The sequence below is a fragment of the Chondrus crispus genome, genomic scaffold (genome assembly GCF_000350225.1).
Source record: "Chondrus crispus Stackhouse genomic scaffold, scaffold_120, whole genome shotgun sequence".
In the NCBI taxonomy this organism is placed as follows: domain Eukaryota; phylum Rhodophyta; class Florideophyceae; order Gigartinales; family Gigartinaceae; genus Chondrus; species Chondrus crispus.
In genome coordinates this window covers 70,452-89,413 of record NW_005178984.1, presented here as the reverse complement: position 1 = coordinate 89,413, position 18,962 = coordinate 70,452, and the positions used below count along the sequence as shown (strand labels likewise).

General features: G+C 50.6%; 5 protein-coding genes; 3 read left to right on the top strand and 2 right to left on the bottom strand.

Annotated features, from left to right (window-relative positions):
* Positions 1-2,290: 2,290 nt before the first annotated feature.
* On the bottom strand, positions 2,291-3,188 carry CHC_T00010147001 (40S ribosomal protein S4). XM_005712867.1 is given in 2 exon segments: positions 2,291-2,396; positions 2,397-3,188. The coding sequence occupies 1 exon segment, from the start codon at positions 3,186-3,188 to the stop codon at positions 2,397-2,399; it is 792 nt and encodes a 263-aa protein (XP_005712924.1). The 3' UTR covers positions 2,291-2,396.
* Positions 3,165-3,293, top strand: CHC_T00001976001 (hypothetical protein). The gene has a single exon (XM_005712866.1). The coding sequence runs from the start codon at positions 3,165-3,167 to the stop codon at positions 3,291-3,293; it is 129 nt and encodes a 42-aa protein (XP_005712923.1).
* Positions 3,294-4,075: 782 nt separating this feature from the next.
* CHC_T00001975001 (hypothetical protein) lies at positions 4,076-4,522 on the top strand. Its single transcript, XM_005712865.1, has one exon. It carries the CDS (start codon positions 4,076-4,078, stop codon positions 4,520-4,522), a length of 447 nt encoding a protein of 148 aa, XP_005712922.1.
* Positions 4,523-6,278: 1,756 nt separating this feature from the next.
* Positions 6,279-9,134, top strand: CHC_T00010096001 (Aminoglycoside 3'-phosphotransferase and Choline Kinase family). Its single transcript, XM_005712864.1, has one exon. It carries the CDS (start codon positions 6,279-6,281, stop codon positions 9,132-9,134), a length of 2,856 nt encoding a protein of 951 aa, XP_005712921.1.
* Positions 8,930-9,595, bottom strand: CHC_T00001973001 (hypothetical protein). XM_005712863.1 is given in 2 exon segments: positions 8,930-9,355; positions 9,356-9,595. 1 exon segment carries the CDS (start codon positions 9,593-9,595, stop codon positions 9,356-9,358), a length of 240 nt encoding a protein of 79 aa, XP_005712920.1. The 3' UTR covers positions 8,930-9,355.
* Positions 9,596-18,962: the final 9,367 nt, after the last annotated feature.

Genomic DNA, 18,962 nt, shown 5'->3' with positions numbered 1-18,962 from the left:
GCATTCAGAAACAGACAGGGGATCGAACTTTGGCACCTTCGAAATAGTTCCAGATAAAACTGCCTGACGTCTGCGTGTATTAACTTGTGAAAGTTTGCGGTCATAGTGACCCTGACTTGTATACAACATACCTTGTATGTCCTCATCATTAGCTACAGTATCACTTTCGTGACCCGCGACTTTGTCGCGAAGCTTAGCAACTTTGGATTCTTTCTCGAGCTGCAGGGCGTTTTCAAGTGTGTGTTTTCGAGTGCGCGGATTGTTGACGTTCTCTCTATTACGACTACCTGCTGCCATGATGTTTTGAACTATATCAACTGCAGCCTGTTTGTCTTCCTGTTCCTCATAGAAATTGGTGGCTAATGTCATCATGATGCGACGAGATGAATGTTGGGTTAAAATTACAACCCTTTGTGTCTAAGTAATGGAGAGGGGGGGGTGGGACAGAATGTGAAGTGAGCAGGTACGTAGATCGATTCGGGAGGGAGGGGCGGCGTATGGGGGAAAGGGTGAGTGGGGGGTACACGAGCGAAAGTGGCGACGGTAGCAAAGTCTCAATGGCAAAGACGTCCGGAGGTGTGGGCAGAGCGACCCCTCTTTCGTGGAGGCCTGGGGACTGGCGCGATATACCGTACACGGGCGCCACACACATGGCCACAAACACAGCTCTCATATGAAGGCGCACGAAAAATAAACTATCTCCCCTCCCACCGCCGCTCGAAACCATGACACCGTGCAGTAGCGAGCCCACAGCACTGTCCCTTCACGCCCCTCCACATGTCCACGTCCATCCACCAGGGCTCTACCCGCTCTCCCCCCCCCCCTCCTCCGCCGCGTCCTTCCATCCCTGTTTCCACGCATCGCACGTGGCACACCTGAGTCGCTTTATTCCTATAAACTCGTATAAATACACCACCGTCGCTTCATATGATACACTCGTCGAACCCTCACTGGTGCCGGACGCAACGTGTTTTCTCACACCGTGTTTTCTCATACCACGTCCCCATCCGCCTTCCGAACGCGAGACCCGCTACTCGTCTGTGCGAAGCAACCACCACCGTGTTTTCTCCCACCGTGTTGTCTCATACCACGTCCCCACCTGCCTCCCGTACACGAGACCCGCTGTTGTAGTCGTCTGTGTAAGACAACCACCGCCCTCACCTTCTTTCCCGCCTATGCACTATTTCACAATGCACTCTTGCACTTAATTCTTCCCCATTAACGCACCCTTTCGCCTTTCGCCCTTTCCTGTTTTCCCTCTTTCCCCACCGCATTTCATCCTTCCATCCATTCCACGTGGACACGTATGTTTCGTGTGTCTCCTGAAGCACCCTGTAGTACAGGGTGCTTCAGGTGCAAGTAATATTGTGACTGGTAAATTACCCGAAGCTTACCGTTGTACCCCTCAGGGGGTAGTTGGTGTCAGACTCATGCACTTCCCTTTAACTGTGACTGTAACTGCTTGCCTTTTTCTATTTCACTGTAAGGATGCGAGGAGACAACGCGCCTGGTCTTCCGACAAACGCCTCACCATGCCCTTGGCCCGCGCGCACCTCTTCCCCCGTCCCGCCTTGCATTATGCCATTTTCCCGCCATAATCCCTTTGGGCGAGTGCGATCATACAGCACACGCCCCCGTGCCGCGCTGCACCCTCCCGCCGTCCCTGCCCCGCCCCCGCCTCCGGCAAGGCCTGTTTGTCGCGCGCAGACAAGCCCCACCGGTTCCGCGCGTCGCGCAGCCGTTTTTTAGCGCGCCGCAGACTGCGCGACGCAACCGCCGGCTTCGACAGCCACATTCTTACAAGAGGCGGCCCGTCCGCCCTCCCCCCCCCCCCCCGGCCTGCGGGACTGCACATGCCGCGTGCTGCAAACGCTGCGTTGCTCCGCACTACCGCCAGGCCCCGCGCTCCACACCGGGGGACACCGCGGCTTCATCAGCCCTCGCAGGGCATGCTGCATGCTGTGGTGCGCAGCTGCACGGGGCGTCTGCCTTTGCTGTCCATTATAACATAGCAATACTGCGCCATCCGAGCCCATGTCTCCAGCCTCGTATGCGATGCCTTGCTCTATTTGCAAGAGCCTCAGTGCTCCCCTCACTTTTCCAATCGGCATGTCGTCCGCTACTTAAAATCCGACGCCGGACCTCCAAAACCTGAAAATTTTCATCCCCGTACCCGCACACACAACGCTAAATCTCCAACTTGCAGACACACTCCCGATCATCCTAATGCCTTCCTGTTAACCGCTACCACCGCACTATTCCTTCGCGCCTACTGCAACACCTCGCTCGATTTCTCGCCGTTTGCAACGCAAAGCTTTTATTGTAGATCGGATTTATTGCACCTCCCGTCTACATCATGACTCGTTTTGAGTCGTCCAACAACACAAACACAATGTCTACACAGCGACGGGCTTGGCCTTCTCCCGGGCCTCCTGCTCTTCAATAATCGATTTCTTCAGACCCTTATTCTTGAGTAGCGAGATCGCTGGTTCGCTTCCCTTTCCGATGATGAACACGTTAGTCTTCCGCGTCGCAAAATCGTGCCCCATCGCGTCTCTCACACGAATAATCTCATGAGATCCCGGATGCTTCTCTCGCAACTGGATGATACCGATACGCCCGATATTATGTCCCCCTGTAATCATGCACAGGTTGCCCACCTCGAACTTAAGGATATCCTCTATCTTGCCCGTCCCAATGTTCACGCGCACAGTGTCATCAACCTTGATCACCGGGTCCGGGTATCGGATCGTCCGCGCATCGTGCGTCGCGATGTACGGCACGCCCTTCATACCCGTCTGCTGCCGCTTCACCTTGCACAGTTTGTAAGCCCCCTCATCCTTGGTGATCAGGTGCAGCTTGAATCGTCCCTTCACGTCGTACAAAAGTCGAAACGTCTCATCCGTCTTCTCGATCGTCACCACGTCCATGAACCCGGCGGGGAAAGTCTTGTCCGTGCGCACCTTCCCGTCAACCTTGATCAACCGCTGCATCACAATCATGTTCGCCTCGCGTCCGGTCAGCGCGTACCTGAGACGGTTGCGCAGGATCAGGTTGAGCGGAAGCGACTCGCGCATCTTGTGCGGCCCGGTCGACGGACGCGGTGCCCACACCCCACCCATCTTGTCCAGCATCCAGTGAGACGGCGCATTCAAGCGCTTCAAATGCTTCTTCGGCCCGCGCGCCATTGTGCTCGCCTGTTTTCTGAAGTGCTTCGCGCAGACGCCTCGTTAGCTGTTCAAAGTACAAAGGTGGGGGACCGGGGCGATGGAAACGACGGATTCGCAGGATGAGGGAGACGGGTAGTCCTGGATCGCCGGCGGCGCAAGGGCGGCTGTGAGTGGCGCACCAACCAGATTGGCCGAGTCGTCGTTCGACGGACCAAACCCTAAATTATCTAAATAATCCATTTATTTCTTTGCCGGCTTCAAACATCTCAAGTTTTCTGAAAACGTTTTTACTTTTAACAAATATATTTAGGGCCAAGTAAAATCCGATAGTTTTCTGAACTCTACCTAATTACTGTTTCTTCTTAGCGCATGGAACGCACCGTCTGCTCATTGATCCCGCTAACTACACACTTCAATTGCACGTCTCTCTTTTGAGAGAGCCTTACCAACAGAGCGCTTTGTCTGCTTCACATATCTACACCGCCAAGCACCCGCGTTCAATTCCTAACCCTAGTAATTCACAACTCTCAAATGTGGCGATGGAATGGGAACAAAAACTATCCGCGCTACGCAATCTTCCCGGGACTTCATGGGCCGGAGCGCTGAAGATCCCAGACACACCAACCCCTGGCTGCTTTCTCAAAACTCAAGGGCGTCGCTTTCTCGTAACAAGGTCAGGCGGTCTTGACGGCGTCATTCTTGGGGTTGCCCCTCGACGTGCCTCCTGTCTAGTTGCCATCGAACTGCCTGGCGATGTAGCCATAGCCGTGATCGCAGACTCACCGTTTGTCCTCAACACTTTCGTCAAGGATGTCTTCGCTGTGCTTGGACACTCATTCACTATTATCACACCCTCGTGAAGCCACGTTCTCCAGAATTACAACTTCAATTCGGTCACGAGAAGCATGACGAGTACCATTTGCTGTCCCCGTGGTCAATTAAAACGCACTTTCTCCGAGTTCGAGCAGGCACGGGCAGCCCGACAAGTCTACATTAACGAGGTAGCCATACGCAGTAGTGCATACCTGTTTTGTTCATGGAAGAAATCGCTGGATGACGCCTGTCGCGCGTGGTTGACCATTTTCGGATCTACAACTTTGCAAGACCGAAAGTCCATCAAGCTGAGCGATAAAAAGCAGAGCTATATCTACGCTGCAACGAGACCGCTGAGAAATCCCCATCACTCTGTGCATTGTGGTCTTCCTCGTGCTCACCCATGCACGGCTCGAGGACGCTCACGCAGGAAGACTCCGTACATTGGACATATGTTCCCATTTCTGTGCCAAGGACGTTTTCAGGATGATAGAGAGGTACATGCCAGAAGCAAGCGATTCGTGATGCACATGCAATAGGCCAAATGTGGCATTAATGAGGCATGCAGACTAATTCAGCAACTGTGCTCGCGATATGGTACCGTGTCAGAATCATCTCTCTACCTCATCGTGCGCTCAAATCTGGCACCCATCTGGCGCCTACGTGCTAGCGCCACTATTCCAGATGCAGAGTGTGAGGTGGACAGAGACGAGGTAACATGAACCGTTGTGTGAAGGGACTGCGCATCGAAGGCGATGGCCTTCGGTTTATGGTTTACTATTGCAGGAGGTACCAGATCGTTGATAAGCGATATTTGCGGTGTCCTGGAATGAGAAGTCAGTGCTCCGTATCACATATTCCAAGAGCAGTAATTTCGCTCTTGAAGGTAACTACCGATGGTTCCAAGTGTCGTGGTGACAGTTTTGACTTGGGAGGATCCTCAATATCGCACCTTTGGTAGTGCACTGCGGCAGCTATCGCACTCCATTCCTTCATGTCACGACTACATACACGTGTCAGCCTTTTAGTACGTTTGGTCGGCGACGAGGAGATAAGCCTTCATGACCCCTTCTCCACCAGAAGCTAAGAATGAAAAACATGACATTCTTCAATCAACAGCGTTTTAAAAAAGCACGAAAGAGAATATCTCTTTGTCTCAGAAGTAGTGAGGCGTTTCCTGTTCAGCCAGGAAGCCTCTACGAAATCAAGTGCTTTCAGAGTGGTAGAATCGAATTGGGTAAATAACGTTGTCCGTAAAGTAACGCGTGTTTTTTCCATTTGCCCACAAACTCGCTAATTTAGGGCCGTTCTGTGTAACTGGGAACCGAGAAATCGTAAATTAGAATTTTGTTATCATACCTGATTTCCGCTTTTCCCAACATAGATCCGTTCTGTGTATATCGAAAGCGGCAACTGTGGACGAGTTACAGACAGAGATTACCAGGGCCCATAGAGCCTGAGCCGCCGCTGTCCATAGTATGTCCTCGTCGAGCTTGGGAGGTGGGGAGTGGTTCCCTAACGGGGACGGTGGGCAGGCGGTGGTTTGCGAGAAGGGGGGACAGATGTTGGAGAGCTTGATTTGGGAGGGGCCGTTGGAGATAGTGGGTCAAGCGTTGGCGTAGGGAGTGGTCCGCGAACGTGGACAGTGGCCAGGGAGGGCGGAATTTGGTGGAGGAAAGAAAGAGGGGCAGGCGGTGAGGTAAGAGAAGGAGAAGGGGTTGGATGTCGTGGAGGATGCTCTAGGAGGGGGTGGCAGAGATAGTGGTTTGAGTTTAGGCACAGTTGGGGAGAGTTTAGCGAACGCAGAGGGTGGACAGGCCTGGCGGAGGGTTGCTGGAGGAAGGGGGCAGGCGGTGATTTGGGAGGTCAGGCGTCGAGGAGGTTACTTGATGAGGGCGGGGCGGAGAAAATGGTTTTGGAAGGGAGGAGAGTTGGAGGATTTACACGTGGGAAGAGTTGCTTGGAGAGCGGGAGGTTTTCTTTCCTTTCCATGTCGGGGAATCCTTGGATTTCCCCAACAGGAAACGAAATCCGGAAACTGCTTCCGCCAAGTGGACGGCGGAGACTGGTTGGCCTGGATTTCGGATTAACAATTTCCGCATTTCCAGATATACCCAAGAGTAGTACGTACCGCTCAATAGTTCATATAGGATATCTGGAGATTCGAATGCATAGATCAAATCTCTTGGCCTTTCTCATAATCGCGTTCCTGACGCTGTTGTTGGGATTCGGTTACGTTTGAAGTGTGTACCCTTGAAGGGTACGCGAATCGTTTCGAATCGGGTCATTGTCCAAATGGAAGAACTAAACTGTTTCCGCTTCATGATCCCTAGTCGTGACTGCAAGTCCATCTTGTTACGCAAGAGCTCGCGAGGTTTTCAGCTTCCTTTCTTCTGCTCGCCGGAAACCGATGACGCGGCTTGGGTTAACTCATGGACGGCAGAGACGGATGATCTGGTCGCCACATTCTTCAAGGTGTTTTCATTTCACATTTACGTACGAAGATGTGTGTGGAGGAACCCAGATCCCCCTCGCGATGAAGACGTCGTACTCGTTGCCGAAGTTATTGATCTCAAGGAACCTGTTCAAGAACGGCCTGACATGTTGTGGGTCACCTGGGCGGATGCGATACGGTCGAAATGGATATGCAATGAAGGTGAACCGAATATTATGGAATTCCTTCGGGACCTGCAACTCGAGACCGCGATGCACTTAGTTCCACCAGAACGCCCTCCTTGGCGCAGGCCTAAATGGTATCAAAACATAAGTGCGTGGGCAGCCAGAGTGATTGAGGACCAGGGATTTTCCGTTGTAGGCGGGAGCTTTCAACAGGTAGAGAACACCTTTACGCATGGCGTGGTTCGTGTTAAAGTCAGCAGAGAAAAATCAGTGACAGTGGCGTCACTCCGGGCTTTGAAGGACATGGACGACAGCGTATATGTCAGAGCATGTTTGCCAATCGCTTCTGAACCGCAAGTAATTGCTGGAATTTCCGCGCTTGTTTGTCAGGACCCCGTACTACCGATTGTGGGGATCGGCATTTCTCGGCATATCATCGTGCAAATTGGAGGCCTCTCCGGCTTCGATGTCGAGCCCAATCGTATAATGAACAGGCTGGCTACAATGCACATAAGTTCTATTTCGGCAGTAGCGGCACTCAAGGAGCGTGGCGTGCCAGATCGCAATTTATCATGGATGTCTGATTCGTTCGACGTGATCTGCCGACATCGCTCATTTCGGTCCATGAGCTCCTCCAATAAGCTTTACTTTCGAGGGCTGGCTCAATGTGTTCGGAGTCTATGTTTGGAACTTTCTGGTTATGGGATTCCGCACACACTGGTACATGGCAAGTTGGGAGTTGAAGCCGTCTATGGCAGCTTTGGAATCGACCCAAAAGTTTTTTTCAAGAACTGGACTTTCTGTGGTATAAGTCATCCTTTGTTTGATTATTTGCACATTACGGAGATGGGGTTTCAAGCTATCGACGACGAAGAGGCTAAAAATCACTACTCTCAGTTTTGGAACGGATATGTTTCGAAGAAGACGTTTACCAAAGCGGTCGGTGTTGCTCGTCCATTGATGCATTTGTACAAATTATACGCCTTTTTGCATATCCACGATGAACTAGAGGAAGATGAGCAAAGGGACATCGCGATTGAGATGACAAGCCTTGTCCGGGCTGTTTCGGGCACGGTTGGTGCGGCCCTAGGATTGTCGTCCGCAAAAACGGATCGTACTGTGTACGATCTCATTGTTCCGAGCCCAGACGGAAGCTGTGTTCTGGCCTATAATTCAGGAGGTCAGAAGTACCTACCTAAGATCTCGCTGACACTAGGAATTCATTTCGGAAGAGATTCATGGGAAGACAATTTGGAAGGTTTGACATCCAGTTTGGATTCAGAGTGTGGGTTTAGCGCTTTTTTTCTCAGGCCAGCTCGCAGACGCACGGGACCCTGCGACGTCGTGGGAGAGAGTGTCCTGATTACTGACTCTGTCGACACATGGACTGTTAGGGATAAGAACGCGATGTGGTTGGATTTAAATCAGGCGTTGCGCTGTGTTTGGAACGAAACATCTGAGGGGTTGAAACCTGTGCAATTGCTCAAAGCCTATGCAAGTGAGAGAACACTTCGAGTAGTCGGATTCCCCCCATGGCGTCGTGTCGCGTTTCTGAAGAGGGTCATCGCCTGGGTTAAGCCTGCCTTATTAGCACGGCAAATGAAACTTGATGGCGTTTTCCATCAAGTACGAAACACGCATCGTTCAAGCGTTTTAGTAGGCACTGTGAGGCCTGTGGGCGGTCCTGACTCCCGAACACAGAGGATATACGTCAAGACTGTCCCTGTCGATTCGATTGAACCGAGAATGTCCCAATGCATTAGCTCTATTCTTGCTGATGTGACCCCGGATGTGCTTGATGTGAACCTGGGCTTGAACACATTTATTCAACGCGATGGTGGGGAACATGTTCCGACAGTTCTGGATGTTAGATTACTCGCAGAAACGATCGCGACATTCCAGAAACGATCTCTTGATCACATCGATGCGCTGGTAGCCAGTGGCGCTAGATTTCGTGGAGTGGGCATTGTGAAAGAGCAGCTACAAAATTCATTTCAGAACTCTCTCTTGGACTCTCTTAATAACGATGCCACTGTGGCGGAGCTGCGGATGAGAGTTCCAGAAATCATATTATACTGCGACGAACTGTCTGGGACCGACATCCCCTACACTTTGGTGCACGGGGACCTTCATCTTGCAAATATCGGGTATCTAGATGAGAAGCGTTGTTACCAGATATTTGACTGGGGGACCGCGTTTCTTGGGCACCCATTCTGCGACTTTGCAGTTTTCTGTGCAACGTCAAATCTGTCAGAAGCGGAACGTCTGACTGCTGAAGAGGTGTACTTCTTGTCGTGGGAGAAGTACGGAAACCAAGGCGAATTAGGTAGAATCAACAGACTTGCCCTAATTCTTTATTGGGCCATAAATACCTGTTCTATCTTGCATGGTGAAGGTAACAGAGAGGAGTCTTGCAAGCAAGCAGTGTTGGCGAAACTGAATACCTCTATCACATTTCTAAAAGGATCGATGGACGAACATCGTGCATACGATTCTTCCGTTAGTTCGTCGCCCGATACAAAGTTGTGCTGACACTGATTGATCTCAGAACTAGTATCAAGAATTGATTGCAAGGCTTCATGCAAAATGCAGTTTGGCATGTGCCAAGAGGATACCCCCGTGAAGAATGGCTGCTTTGACCACTCGTCCTGGTTGAAGACGCTTGTGCATTGTATATGATGTACAGTAGTCGTGTTGCACTACATCGTCCTAATCCCCACACTTCAAATTCACAGCCGTCTACGACGTGCTCACTACTGCGGAGGATTCAGAGCACCCCTCCTGCACATGGAGCACAGACCGCAGCACACCCACCTTCCGCGAGCGTTGCGAATATAGTACGTGTGAGAACCACACGATCTTGACGCACCTTGGGGACGACTGCAGTCCACTTTTGTATGCAGTGTTCTATGACCGCCACACTTCTTGCATATGCCCTCCTCGAAGAGGTTCCTCCCTGAAAAGCTTCCATACCTTCGCTGACCGCTCCTCATGATGACACGGCCCTCATGCGAGACGGAAAATTGAACAACTGATGCATCCCCTCTGGCTCCCCTCACTGTCACAACTTTTATCAGTGTCTATCACAATTGTCTACGTGAGGTAGTGCCACCCACTAGGGACAGGTGGCACAACCTTAAGGATTACGATTGTGATAGACACTGATAAAAGTTGTGACCACAATCGTGGTAATGATAAAAAAAATATCAAAAACATAAGAAAAAAATAGACACTGATAAAAGTTGTGACCACAATCGTAATCCTTAAGGTTGTGCCACCTGTCCCTAGTGGGTGGCACTACCTCACGTAGACAATTCAACTACCTACAACTTGAGGATACTCCTAAAGGATCCTCATTACCAAAACGGGCAAAACGCCTAATTAAGCCTGATACAGGCGCATTTGTAGGTAGCACCCCACTAAAAAATGGGTGAGTACACTTTTAGTCCACTGGACTTAGCGTCGAGTGGGAGTATAAAGGTCGAGAACAAAGACCGTGAACGTCTTCGTCCACACACAAAAAAACCCACACACAAACAAACCAAACCCAACGAACGCTTCAGCAGTCCTTGTCCCCCTCCCGCACCCCGCGGCGCCCCGGCCTGTGCTTCCCCCTTTGTGCACAGAGCCTCAGTGGCCCGCGCCACCTGTCCACGTTTCAGATCACCCGCCCGCTCCCCGGGCAAATTCCGATACTTATAAGTTAACGAACAAGCCCCCTGGAAATTTCAAGAAAATTTTTGGTTCCTTACACACTACCAATTTATTACTGTCTAATAATTGCTAGTGTGTAATACCACGCACGTGCACATGTGTGACCAATTTATTGGTAATTTTTATGGCACGGCTCAAACGAGCGGCCAACGGTCCAGCTGTACTACTAGAAGCTGCTGCCAAGAGGCGACGCATTGCAGTTGAAGTCGCTGATCAAGATTCCGGCGCCGCTGATCCCGACTCCGCCCCCGCCGATCGGGACTCTCGCCCAACGACACCTATCACCTCTGCATTCGCCACTGATTCAGATTAAACTGAGTTTCAGGCGCCACCTCTTGTAGATATAGAGGCAGACGGCCACAGATTGGACGAAACAACCGTCGCCCGTTCCACCTCCTCCGCCTCGTCGACCACCGAGATTTAGTCGACGAGGAGGAACCGTCGCCACTATCCGAGTTCCGCGCACGCCCCATCGCGCGTGTGGCAGAGCAGCTCGCACGTCGCCGACGAAGCCCGCCTCCCCGCAATAGAACGGTGTACACTTGTCGCCCGTGCGCACGTTCTTTCACCTCGCGGCGACAACTCTTCTTTCACGAGGCGAGTGGCCGACACGCATGCGCACAAATCCGCCTCCAGGATCTCGCGGCGCATCTACACTGTCAGCTCTGTGATCTCCCGTTTGCCGACAGGCACAATTTCGAATCACACAATCGCTCCTCGATCCATTTTAGGAACGCCCGCCGTCAGCGAGAGGCCCGCCTCAATTGAGGCAAATTTCAATTAATTGAAATTTGAATCTCACGCGCGCAAATTTAAATTTTGACTAAATTTCAACGTCAGGAATTAAATTCCTAAAAACTTTGAAAAAGACACTTGTCGACATCGATTTGAAGAGTACACATCACAAACCACAATCACACACGAACACGACCTACACCTACCTAGTCGTGTACACGTTTGTGCACAGGTACAGGTGTACCACCAATACACGTGTTCTGTACTGTACTTCTTCAAGTTAATTTTTGCCCTGTATACGCGTGTATAGCCATATACACTTGTCAAGCGTAGGACACGTATCTAGGAACACATAACTGGACACGTATCTAAGGATACACAGTTGAACACGTATCCGAGGTGACATAACTGGACACGTAACCTCGTTTTTAAACATCTGTGGTATCATTGCCAGGATGTGTACAGTACCCGACGGCGCCTGTTCAATACAGGCGCACGCCCACACGTGTGCAGTACACGCGCACGCGCACGCTCACACGGGCATTACAGGCGGACGCCTACACGTGTGCCTTACAGGCGGAAGATCTACTGTATACATTACAGCCCGGAGGTTGTATATGACAAGGTACAGTAGTAATGGCACAGTACAGTGCATTACATAATAGAGTACAGTAGTACAGTAGGACGGACAATGTCCAAGACCCCGCGACCTCGCTTATTTAAGCGACGGCGCCGGGCAATGACAGTAAACAGTCAAGGATCTTTTGGGAACGGATTTCCTTCGACGGTGCGACACCGCGGGTCAAGACAAGCCTCTGACTTAGGCGACATTGTCGGCATCTGTCTTGCGACGTTTCCCTGGCTTCTATTGCCTTTACTTTACCTTTTCCATTCCTCCGTCTTTGCGACTACGCAGGTTAAGACTAGCCTCTAACCTCGGCGTGTTACTGTCGCTCGACGTTCCAATTGTTTTCCTTTTTACTCTGTCGTTGCGACCACGCGGGCTAAGACTGGCCTCTAGCCTGGGCGTATTACTGTCGCACGACCTATTTCTCTCTCCCTGCATTGTGACGATTGTCAAGTCGCGGGCTACGACAAGCCTCTGGCCTTGGCGGCACTATTGACATCTGTCCCGCTCGATCCCTCTAGGAGTTTCCGCTACTCGGCGCTCCGCCCGTGTCTGACACTAGTCTTTAGGCTCGGGTTCACCCCTGTTTTGTGTGTTCTTACACCACCCCTTCCAGTGCTGGTCCCATTCCGGGTCCGCACTTCGACCAGTACGTCGTGCTTTTACAGTCGGCCAACGTACGCCCCCTTTGCTCTACCACAGTCCCGATCAACCGCGGGACACCCCCTTTTGGTTGTTACCTCTTCCTCGAGCTAGCTCATAGCTGGAGACCGCCACTATACTACAACATCTCCGTATGCATCGCACTACGTTATATCACACCACTATTTTACCGAACCGGCCTGTGTATTCTTCCATATTACTATCTTCAGTATATTGGGGAATTAGCGTTACCCATTTACGCTACTATGGTAACGTTAGAAGTAATAAGGGCAACCCTTGACGGCTACCGCCCGTCTTCATCGACGCAAGCCGACATCAAAGCCGCTTTAGCGACTGTCATTTCCCAAGACCCTCAACTTTCAAATGAAGAATGCGTCAACACCCTCCGTGACGACCTCCCGCCGGAAGTGTTATACTCAAGCGAATTACTGAAAGGACCCACCACGCTATTCCGCATTCTCAGGGATTACCTCACGGTTAAGGGACTACAATATACCCCTCATCCTCGAAGTGACCGCATTGCGTATGGCCTGGTCAACATGTTCTTCACCGATGTGCCCGACCGCATTATTGCCAACGCAAACCTGTCTGCATGTCTTTCCTCTTCGACATCACCGTCGGTCAACCATAGCAACCAAACCAGCCAACCCACCTCTCATCTTAGCATGAACTCGAAGATAGCGCATAACATTTCTTCTCGATTCAAAGGAGAGGAACGCTATTCGGGAAAAATAGGTGAAGATATCAACGAGGTAATCGATAACTATTGCGACGTCGCTGATGATTATAACCTCAACGAAGAGCAGAAGCTGAGATACTTTTACAATGTGCTTGATGGCGAAGCTAAATGATTCTATCGCACCTCCATTGCTGGTACCCAAGCATCCTTCGACTCAGCGGTTCAACGGATACTTCAAGAGTTCAACAGCATTACGCGGCAGAACAGAGTTCGAAAGTTATTGCAGAATCTTCGTCTGTCACAGATTCTCAAGACAAAAAACTGCTCCGTCAGCGAAGCACTACAAGAACTTCGTGAAACCATCACTCGTTACACACCACAAGGGCCCAAAACGCATCGATCAGATCCTGATAAGCCAGAGTACCTTCACGACGCCGTGATAGGAACAGAATGGGCTAAGCCTGTTCTGACTCAAAGCCTTGCTTCCACGCCGCCTTGGACTTTTCAGCAGATGTATACTGCACTTGATGGAGCTTGGCTCCAAGAGCAGAAACAGAACGAAAGCCGTAAGCGTGACCCCCCAGAAAGCCGTCAATGATGCCAACCCTCCCCGGCATACATTTCCAAAGACAAAATACATACTGTATACCCCGTGGACCTGGATCCTCCTCGTCAAATCCTTGTGGCAACTTCTCTGGACCGTCCAAACGTTTTAAGGATGCTATAAACGGAAAGGACCGTTTTGGGAACGTACGATGCTGCCACAACTGTGGTAGTAAGTATCACTTCATCTGAGAATGCCCTAAACCCGCCTCTGTCATACGCAATGTACGACGCATGATCAAGGCGCGCCCTAACCACGTCAAGGACATACTATATAAACTTAGTAATCATGTGGAAGACATCAAGCACCATAATGACACTTGTTTCGAAGACTTCGAAGAACCAAATGCCCCAAACAGTTCTGAGTCACGACACTCAGATGGCTCTGACAGCGTGACTGACAGTGACACCGACGAGACAGAAGAAGCAGTAAACAACCACGTGAAAAACGAATCTTTTTACGACTACAAGACCAATTCTCATCGGACTATAGATCCCATCGGATTTTTAGCGAGCGACAGTTCCCATCTCCAAGATATTACACCTCAAACTGTATATTTTGAAACTTTCCGCGCTAAAAAGAGATGCAAGTTTAAACTTGAACGTCGTTCTGCGATAAGTCGCCTTATTCGTTTTCCACGCCACAGAGAAAGAAGACCACGTCACCGCGAATTCGTTGTCTACAACCAGAGCCACATTGCTTCAACTCAAAGAATGCCTTTGCAAGGAGCATGTCTTGACACTGGTGCACAACGCACAGTAATCGGCTTAAGACAGGCTAAGGAATACTGTCGATTCACTGGCACAAAGTTTAGACTCGTTTCCAACAACAACCGCTATCGCTTGGCAACGACCGTCAACCCTCGTTAGGATCTTTGACCATTAAGATACCACTCTCGGACGCCCACGCTACCATGGAACAAGTAGATGTAGTTAACTCAGACGTACCACTACTAATGGGCTTAGGTCTACTAGATAAGTACGGAATATTCGTCAGCACTATCACGAATCACCTTCATTGTCCTCAACTGCAACTACGAACTCCTCTGTTTCGCAAGAACGGCCATGTCTATCTCGAATGGCCAAAACGTGAGCACATATTCTTTTCTTCTCCAGAACTCTTGCGCCTTCATAGAGGATTCTCCCATCCTGCCACGGATAAACTCTACAACCTGCTCCGCATGGCTCGACCTTACGAAACGAACCAGGAAACCAAACAGGTCCTGGACCAGATTAACCAAGCATGTGACACTTGTCAGCGCTTGGGACCAACCCCCATTCGTTTCAGGGCCTCCCTTCCAACGGAGGATTCCGTTAAGTTTGGGGAAGAACTATCTATGGACCTCATGTTCCTAGATTGAAAGGCCTTGCTCCACATCGTCGACACGACCACTCGTTTCTCAGCTGCTGCCTTCCTCGATGAAGACTTTGACCAAAGTGTTGAAGGTATTTGGTTAGCCTTCATTCAAATATGGTGTACCATGTACACCGGTTACCCAAACCGTCTCCGAGTTGACCAAGGATCATCCTTTACTTCTGATCGCTGGCGCTACCTCACTGACCATGTCGGCATTCAGCTCAGAATTTCCGGAGTCAAAGCTCACAGCTCCCTTGGAATCGGAGAGCGACTCCACGAACCTCTGAGAAGAATTTACAGAAAAGTGCGAGCTGACTACCCCCAAGCACACAATAAAATTCTTCTCAGCATAGCGGTAAAATCTATGAAAGACACAATCGGAGAAAAAGGGCTTGTACCCTCATTTCTCACCTTCGGGATAACTCCTCGTTTTCCCATCATCAACACTGAGCTTCCAACACAAGAAGAACGAATGAGACTACTGACGTCTGCTCAGATGGAAATGAATGCAATCATAGCCGAAAGAAGAATACAAGCAGCATTAACAAGACAGATACCTCCAGCAGCCGATAGGACATATCAACTAGGAGACGAATTACTAGTCTTTAGTGAACAGTATAAGAACTGGTTAGGACCATTTATAGTTATGCATGTTCAAGGAAGAATGATAACTATTCAGAACAGGGAAGGATAATACAGGCAAATGTTCAACGCCTTCCAACTCAAACCATATTACCGAGATCACAGTCCCATTATCCACTATCAAACAAGAATATTCCGTTCTCCCCTTGCTCCAAAGACTCCCTCCTCTTCCTTTATCACTGAAGAAATCAAACCTAGTGACCCTAGAGCACGCCAGTTCTCAGCAGCTAAAAAGAAGTAGATAGAAGAACTCATGAAGAGGGAGACCTGGAAAATTGTTACTAAGGATGAAGTACCACGTAATGCTAACATTATAGGAGGCTGCTTCGTCCTAACAATCAAGGACTCCGGTACGAACAAAAAAGTCTACAAGGCTCGCTATGTTGTTCAAGGTTACGCTGGCAAGCTGAAATCTTCTTTAGTTCACGATAATCCTACGGCCAGACAGTTTTCAGTCAAAATATTAATAGGGTTAGCAGCAGTATTTGACTTCCAACTATTCTCAACTGACGTTACGCAGGCTTATCTTCAAAGTGCAGAAAAGCTAATGAGAGATGTGTACATTAAGCCGTCAGCAGAATTTGAACTTGGTCCCAATCGACTGCTGAAGCTGTTAGAACCACTATATGGCCTCGCATATAGTGGAGATTACTGGGGAAGGACCTTAAGAGACCACATTTTGAAAGACGTTGGAATGAGTGCAAGTACCACAGATGGTGCACTCTTTTTCAAGAAGGTTGCGAATCAGCTCGCCGGTCTATGTGCTACGCATGTCGACGACTGTCTACATGCCGGAGACGCAAAGTATTTAAAGCTAAGTCGAAGTATTGAGAAAAGGTTTCAGTGTAGAGATAGAGAATTTGACAGGATACAGTTTAGCGGTGCCAATATTGAGACAACCAGCAACGGATTCTGTATCTATCAAGAACGCTACATCAAGGCTATTGATTCTCTACCTAAGGATGTCACCTTTGCGCAGTATAGCTCTCTTCGAGCGAAGCTATTGTGGCTCCTACAAACCAGACCTGATATACCATGTGCTGTCGCTCAATCAACGCAAGTCACCGAAACAAGGTTCAACTCAGATCCGTCAACCCACAGAAAGCTTCTCAACTCCGTTGTTCGTCATATTATAAAAACCTCCGAACAGAGACTTCTCTATCCAAAGTTAGACAAAGACTCTCTCCAACTGCAAATGTATTGGGATGCTGCCTATTGTAGTATAATCACCCCCAACGTCGCGGGGGGTGAGTACTGACAGTTCGGAAAGACCCCGATCGGCGGGAAGACAGAAGCACGGCCCACCCACGGTACCGAGCACGGGCTCGAGGTAGCGGTGGTAGAGCGGGATCGGGGAGGACGCGCGCACGCGCGAGCGGTTCTACGACTCGACGCCCCGGAGCGGTACTGGGTGACGATCCAGTACCGACGGGCGGAGGCGGAGCCGGCTCGTGGGCGTGCTACGCGCGTCCTCAACCCGCGCGCGGTGCTACTCCTAGGTAAAACGGACGGAAGTACCTAAAAGTAAGCGGGCGGACCTAGGTGGAGGATCCTTGACAAGTCCGTGCTTGTCGTCCTCCACCGCCGGCGGTCCGCTCATATTTAATGTACAGGGTCACCTATCATAACATTACAGTAGTGCAGGTCGGCCTGCACTGTAGTGCTGTCAGCCGTCGGGGCTGGCAGCACACGTGTTGTACACGTGTGTGCGCGCGCGCCCCCGTACACGTGGGGTACACGTGTGCGCGCGCACTGAGGTACTGTAGAGCTCGGGCTCTACTGTCATAAATCTAATCTAAATCTAATTTAGGGAGGGGGATATGCTACAAACACATGAGGCACTTGCACACAGTGTTTTCACGTTTGCGGTCCGGGCGGCTTTACGTTTCTCCGAAGAAGTGCTCTTTCCTCCGCCCTGAGACCGAGTTTCTAGGAATGCTGGTTAGTCGGGAGAGTGTGCGGGTTAATCCAGAAAAGGTTCACGTCGTCCGTGAGTGGCCGAGGCCCACTTCGCTTACGGAGCTGCGCAGTTTCATCGGCCTTCTCCAGTTTTTTCGGCGCTTTATTAGACACTTTCTGGGATTGCTGCTCCCCTCACCGCTTTGACGAAGAAGGATGTCGAGATTGGAAGGTGGGACGCCACTTGCGATGAGGCTTTCGAACGACTGAAAGGCCTTCTAATATCGGCTCCTATTCTCGTCGCCCCGGACTGGGGAAAACCATTCCGTTGTCACGTAGACGCCTCGCAGCGAGCAATAGGCGGAAAGCTGACTCAATTGGACGGGAACGGGGCCGACCGTGCCGTCGCCTACTTCTCGAAGAAGCTCTCAGAAACGGAACAGAATTACACTGCTAATGAACGCGAGCTTTTTGGGTCTGTTTACTTCCTCAAGCGATTCCGCTGCTACCTCGAGGGGTCTACCTTTGATGTGTTCACCGACAATCAGGTCTTAAAGCATTTCTTCAGCAAGCCCAGTTTAAATCGCCGCGAGGCTCGGTGGTTAGACCTTTTCGCACAGTTCGGTATAGGGAAAATCAACCTGAGACCGGGACGTGTGCACGTTTTGGGCGATGCCCTGTCACGGGCACCACATATCATGGATGAGACGACGCTTAACCACTTGACTGTTGGTGACGTGGAGCCTGCTTTCCCATTTGCGCTGGAGTATGAGGACGATCAACTGTTTGGACCAATCGTGCGAGGGCTGAAGGAGGAGTTTCCAACCGACGAGGTGCAGAAAGCCCGGGTGTTGCGATTGCTTCCCTCATTTGAGTATTCGGATGGTAGGCTACTGTATGACAGAAAGGTTTGTGTGCCGCGTCGTTGTGTCAAGGAGGTTCTGTACGCGGCGCATGATGCATCTATTTCGGGACACTTCGGGTATGTCAAGACGTTGGGACGGGTAGAACACTTACACTGGCGTCACAAGAGCCGCGATGTGAAACAGTACGTGGGCGGATGTCAGACTTGCCAGCAAAAGAAAGATGCTCGCATGAAGAAGCTAGGCACCCCGTCACCTCTTGATGTCCCTATCCGGCGGTGGGGGTCCTTAGCGACAGACTTCATCGTCAAGCTTCCCCGAACGAAGCGAGGGTTCGATAGCATAACGACATGGGTGGACCAGTTGTCGCGACGCGTTCATTTCCTACCTGGCAAGACAACCGATAACGCCGTAGATGTTGCCAATCAGTTCTTTTCCAACGTATTCAAGCTGCACGGCTTACCAGATTCTATCGTTTCCGACCGAGACCCAAAGTTTACGTCGAAGTTTTGGGACCACCTCATGGCCCGTTGTGGTATCCGCTTGCAAATATTTGCAATCCGTCTGAGGGTGATGG